This window comes from Globicephala melas, chromosome 9 (assembly GCF_963455315.2).
Source record: "Globicephala melas chromosome 9, mGloMel1.2, whole genome shotgun sequence".
Classification (NCBI taxonomy): Eukaryota; Metazoa; Chordata; class Mammalia; order Artiodactyla; family Delphinidae; genus Globicephala; species Globicephala melas.
The window spans coordinates 5,633,969-5,639,968 of record NC_083322.1 but is presented as its reverse complement, the minus strand read 5'-3'; the positions used below and the strand labels follow the sequence as shown (position 1 = coordinate 5,639,968).

At 40.7% G+C, this 6,000-nt stretch overlaps 1 protein-coding gene across 13 annotated transcripts in view; it reads right to left on the bottom strand.

Moving 5' to 3' along the window:
* Window positions 1-4,548: 4,548 nt before the first annotated feature.
* Window positions 4,549-6,000, bottom strand: part of PRKAG2 (protein kinase AMP-activated non-catalytic subunit gamma 2) — a 276,868-nt gene continuing 275,416 nt past the window's right edge. For all 13 annotated transcript variants that reach the window (XM_030854266.3, XM_030854267.3, XM_060305085.2 and 10 more), the window contains one exon: window positions 4,549-5,684. In XM_030854266.3, coding sequence (XP_030710126.1) covers window positions 5,653-5,684 — 32 coding nt within the window. In that variant the 3' untranslated portion in view covers window positions 4,549-5,652. The remainder of the gene's footprint in view (window positions 5,685-6,000) is intronic.

Here is a 6,000-nt window from a genome sequence, read left to right as displayed (position 1 = left end):
TCAGTGCGCCAGAACCAGGCGTTTGCTCTGGTCGCCGACGAAATCCCGTGCCTGGGGTGCAGGTTTTCCAGGGAGGGAGACACAGGGTTGAAGTCAGGACCGGTGTTTCAGCGAGTTTTCAGCTTCTGATCTTGTGAGGTGCGGAGCTCGGCAGTGCTTCGGGCGCAGAGATGTCTGGAGAGCACTGGGCACCTGAATTTCTTCCAGCTTCCCCGCAGGAAGGAACCTCAGTTTGCTGTGAGAGCTGAATACTTGTACTCTGCCCTTGCTGAGGTCGACATCTAAAGGTAAGTTTTAATGCAGTGTGTTTGGAACAAGTAAGATGGGGTGATCCACAATGAGGTGGAATTTCAGTGGTTTCTCGTGAAGGTGTTTTAAGTGTGCTTCATACACGGACTTACAATTATGCCAGCGTTGTAGGTGATTTTACGTGAGAAACAATTTAGAGTTTGTTCTCGATTTCTTTATGAAAATAAAATAACGGAGTGAAATTGACTTTCCACGTATTTCCCTGTGGGTAGCAGTTTTCTCCTTAGAGTGCTATTAAGCAAAGCAAAAGCCCCTTTTTTGGTGAAAATGCTTTGGAAGGAGATTGTGATGAGGGTCATATGGACCCATGGAATTGGCCTGTGGATTATTTGAATTGTCTCCTTTCCCAGAAAGCCTGCCCACTGAGTTTTTCTTCCAAAGACAGGTGGATTCAGTTAGGAAGTAACAAATACAATCACAATACCAAGAAGATTCTAATCGTTTAGGGCAGAGTTTCTAACTTCACCACTACAGACATCTTGGGCTGGATACTCTTTGTCATGGGGGCCGTCCTGTGCAGTGTAGTGAGTTTTGTGGCACCTGTGGTCTCTACCCACCACATGTCAGTAGCACACAGCCCCTCTCTCCACCCCCAGTGGTGACAACCAAAAATGTCTCCACTTTGCCAAATGTCCTCTAGGGTCAGAACCTCCCCAGATTGAGAACCAGTGGTTTAAGAGGACTGTCTCTTCATGCAAAGATGTTTCTCTAAAAAAATGTTATGAGAAATGTTATCGGCTCAATACGTCTATAAGTTTTTCTCAGAGATTAGAATACAGAACAGATTCCCTCCATTTCTGGAACAGACGTGGTGTTTCTGATACGCTCTTCCTTTCAGATTCGTCACTTTTGTTCACAGTCTTTGGAGGTGCTGTCAGTGTGAGGGCCAGAGTCACAGTGGGCGCTTAAGTGAACCCATGGCCCGCTGGGTCTTAGCGAGCCTCAGGGTGATGAGGGCGCTACAAACACTTGAGGCTTGTCCTGCAAGGGTTTCCAAAGTGAGTTCTCTCTCTCAAATTGTTTAGACGTTTCCCCTTAGAATCCTTCCTTCACTTGGCCTTCAAGTGCCACTTTTCCTTATTCCTAGAGGGGCACGGAGAAGCACGTTTTCTGTAACCCAGTCTTGATCATTTGCTGGGAACAAATAACTCTTAGGTGGAAACAGAAGGATGATGGCTCTTCGTTAGTTGTAGCCTGACCACTAGACTTGGTTGCTTCACTTAGGCCACTGTGTGTAACACATCTGCTCCACACCCTGATGTGCTTGACCTGCCCACACAACTCAAAACCCTTAAACAAACAAACAAAAAGGTACGCTTGGGGGATGGTCAGAGGCTTGCAGGACATGTGTATGCGTCGTGGGAGGAGACAGTGCTGACATGGTTCTTCGTTAAGTGGCTCCCAGCTGTCTTCTGAAGCAGAAGACACACAGCATGCCTCCTTCACACCGTGCATAGTCTGTGCACGCTCCCGTATGCTACACAAGCAAGGGGCGGAGTGACAATAGATACTTTGAGTTTAAAAACTGTTATTTTAGCAGCTTTGAGATTTTTTACTTTTCCCAAGTATTTTTTTCTTTTTTAAATTGAGGTATAGTTGATTTACAATGTTGTGTTAGTTTCAGGTGTGCAGCAAAGTGATTCATATGTGTATATACATATATTCTTTTTCTGTTTATTTTCCACTATAGATTATTACAAGATATTGAATATAGTTCTCTGTGCTATACAGTAAGTCCTTGTTTTATCTATTTTATTATTATTTTTCGCTGTGTTGGGTCTTCGTTGCTGCACGGGGGCTTTCTCTAGTTGCGGCGAGGGGGGCTACTCTTCGTTGCGGTGCGCAGGCTTCTCATTGCCGTGGGCTCTTTTGTTGCGGAGCACGGGCTCTAGGCGTGCGGGCTTCAGTAGTTGTGGCGCACGGGCTTAGTTGCTCTTGCCGGACCAGGGCTTGAATCTGTGTCGCCTGCGTTGGCAGGCGGATTCTTAACCACTGCGCCACCAGGGATGCCCTGTTTTATATATAGTAGTGTGTATCTGTTAACCCCAAACTCCTAACTTACCCCGCCCCCCACTTTACCCTTTGTTAACCATAAGTTTGTTTTCTATGTGAATCTATTTGTTTTGTAAATAAGTTCATTTGTATCACTTTTTTAGATTCCACATATGTGATATCATATAATTTGTCTCTGACTTCACTTAGTATGATAATCTCTAGGTCCATCCATGTTGCTGCAAACGGCATTATTTCATTCTTTCTTATTGCTGAGTAATATTCCATTGTATATATGTACCACATCTTCTTTGTATATTCATCTGTTGATGGACACTTACTTCCATATCTTGGCATTATAAATAGTGCTGCTATGAACATTGGGGTGCATGTATCTTTTCGGATTAGTTTTTGTCTTTTTGGATATATGACCAGGAGTGGGATTGCACGATTATATGGCAACCCTGTTTTTATTTAAGGACCCTCCATACTGTTCTCCATAGTGGCTGCACCGATTTGCATTCCCACCAACGGTGTAGGAGGGTTCCCTTTTCTCCACACCCTCTCCAGCATTTATTGTTTGTAGATTTTTTGATGATGGCCATTCTGACTGGTGTGAGGTGATACCTCATTGTAGTTTTGATTTGCATTTCTCTAATCATTAGCGATGTTGAGCATCTTTTCATGCATCTGTTGGCCATCTGTATATCTTCTTTGGAGAAATGTCTATTTAGGTCTTCTGCCCATTTTTTGATTGGGTTGTTTTTTTGATATTGAGCTGTATGAGCTGTTTGTATATTTTGGAAATTAAGCTTTTGTTGATCACATTGTTTGTAAATATTTTCTCCCATTTCATAGGTTTTCATTTTTGTTTGTGGTTTCCTTTGCTGTGCAAAAGCTTGTAAGTTTGATTAGGTCCCATTTATTTTTGCTTTTATTTCTTTTGCCTTGGAAGACTGACCTAAGAAAACATCGTTACAATTAATGTCAGAGAATGTTTTGCCTATGTTCTCTTCTAGGAATTTTATGGTGTCATGTCTTATATTTAAGTCTTTAAGCCATTTTTGAGTTTATTTTTGAGTATGGTGTGAGGGAGTGTTCTAACTTCATTGATTTACATGCAGCTGTCCAGCTTTCCCAACACTACTTGCTGAAGAGTCTTTCTTTTCTACGTTATGTGTTTTTGCCTCCTTTGTTGAAGATTAATTGGCCGTAGGTGTGTGGGTTTAATTCTGGGCTCTCTATTCTGTTCCATTGATCCATATGTCTGTTTTTGTGCCAATACGATGCTCTTTTGATTACTGTAGCTTTGTAGTATTGTCTGGAGTCTGGGAGGGTTATGCCTCCAGCTTTGTTCTTTTTCCTTAGTATTGCTTTGGCAATTCTGGGTCTTTTGTGGTTCCATATAAATTTTAGGATTATTCTAGTTCTGTAAAACAATGTCATGGTAATTTGATAGACATTGCATTAAATCTGTAGATTGCTTTGGGTAGTAAGGCCATTTTAATAATATTCTTCCAGTCTAAGAGCATGGGATGTATTTCCATTTCTTTGAATAATCTTCAGTTTCCTTTATCAGTGTTTTATAGTTCTCAGCATATGTCTTTCACCTCCTTGGTCAGGTTCATTCCTAGGTATTTGTGGGGTTTTTTTTGGACAGAGTTTTAAAAGGGGTTTTTAAAAACTTTCTCTTTCTGATATTTCATTGTTCTCCAAGTATTACCATTAGCCTAAGTCACAACCACTACTATTTCTATGGGGAAAACATAGACAAAAATCTCCTCTCATATTTGGCCTACTAGGAGATGAAAAAATTGACACCTAGCACAAGAAAATCTGCATGGCCATTTTTAATTAAATATGTTCTATTTAATAATGGAGAAAGTTTATGAATCAAATCATTAAGGTTTTTTTCTGTTGATGTAAAAAAGAATATGAGAATTCATGTTCTCCTTTATTTGGGGAGAAATATCTAAGTGGGAAACTGCATGTAGAATTTTAATTAATATGTGCTGACAGGGAGATCAGCTCAGTGCTTTGTGACCACCTAGAGGGGTGGGATAGGGAGGGTGGGAGGGAGACGCAAGAGGGAGGAGAAATGGGGATATATTTTTACGTATAGCTGATTCACTTCGTTATAAAGCAGAAACTAACACACCATTGTAAAGCAGTTATACTCAAAGATGTTAAAAAAAGAAATGTGCTGAAATACAAAGTATTTTAAAGAACTTCTGTAACAAGATGGCAGATAGTAAGATTTATTTTAATTTTTCAATCTGCAAAAAAACCCCCCAAAACAAAAAACCAAACTATACTCACACACACACACACACACACAGAGATATATGTATATATATATAGTGTCAACATTTTCAGAGCACTTACATTAGGAAACATTGTGTTTCTCCTCACCATATGACAATACTGTATATGCCACAGTAAAATTTACAAAACAGTCGCATCAGCAATCACACAAACGTCATGATTTTCATGTCAAAACACAAGAAAAAATAGACATCTTCCCGGCACTTTGTTTGCAGCCCCACAGAGAGGTTCCCACAAATGCTGTTAGAAACTTCAGCTTTTAAAACCTAACAGCGGCTATTAGAGAAGTCATATCCTTTCCAGATCAAACTTAATGAGAATTTCGCCCTTTTAAAATAGCAACCAATGGTTTATTAATGGGTACGGTGAAGTTTACCCACCAAAGGATGTGTAAAAAATTGCATGAAAGTAAAAATAAATAAAGCTGTTGTAAATCAGCCTTGTTTACACTATAGTTCAGAACAGAACACTAACACATAAAACCATCATTAAAGTTTTATAAAGTAATTATTTATATTCAAATTACAGCTATTCAACAAATCTAATGAAAACAAACTGATTTGGTAAAGGTTCAGACGTTCACACTCCAGCAGTGTCAGTTCACAAGGACGCTCCAGCTGCGATGGGCAGTAGTGATGACATATCGCTGTTCTGACATAAGGCACTAGATCTCAATATGCCACACACTCGCCTTATGTCATATTACCTGTTAGATACCAGTGAATTCTTTAAAATGAAAAATAATAGAAATTCAGGACACAGTGCACTTTAATGACATACAGCATCTGAAATCTTTCAGACAACGGTCTGAAAAGAGTCTTTTAATGCAAGCTCGCATCTTCAAACACAAAATCTTTCTTTTTTATGCTTAGTTTCAACATCACTGGAAAAAACACCCATCACTAAACCCTGATACACATTCTCAGCCATTGGACTCTGTTCTATCGCAGTCAGTGTTCATGAGGCAAAGCGTGACCCAGCATCTTTGTTCAAGTTCTCCTGCAAGGGCTCCTCCACTCACGGTTGTCATTCGGTTTCTGTCTCCTTCTGCTTGGCACCTATTAGGAGATGGGAAAGGAAAGTTTCAAAGCCATATAAAAATACGTTGCAGCTGTGCATGTCCTATATGAGCGCAGTGGTGGTTCTCTGCCTGGTGACACCTACCCGCACCTGCAGAGCCTTAGGAGACGTGGGGAATGAGCAGGTGAGCTCCAGGCTCCCCATCCCCACCTGCCATCACTGCAGCACGCTTTTAATCCATTTTGCATATCGTAATTCTAGCACTCTTTTTTTTTTTTTCCTTCTGGCCATGCCACAAGGCTTGAGGGATCTTAGTTCCCGGACCAGAGATTGAACTTGGGCCACGGCAGTGAA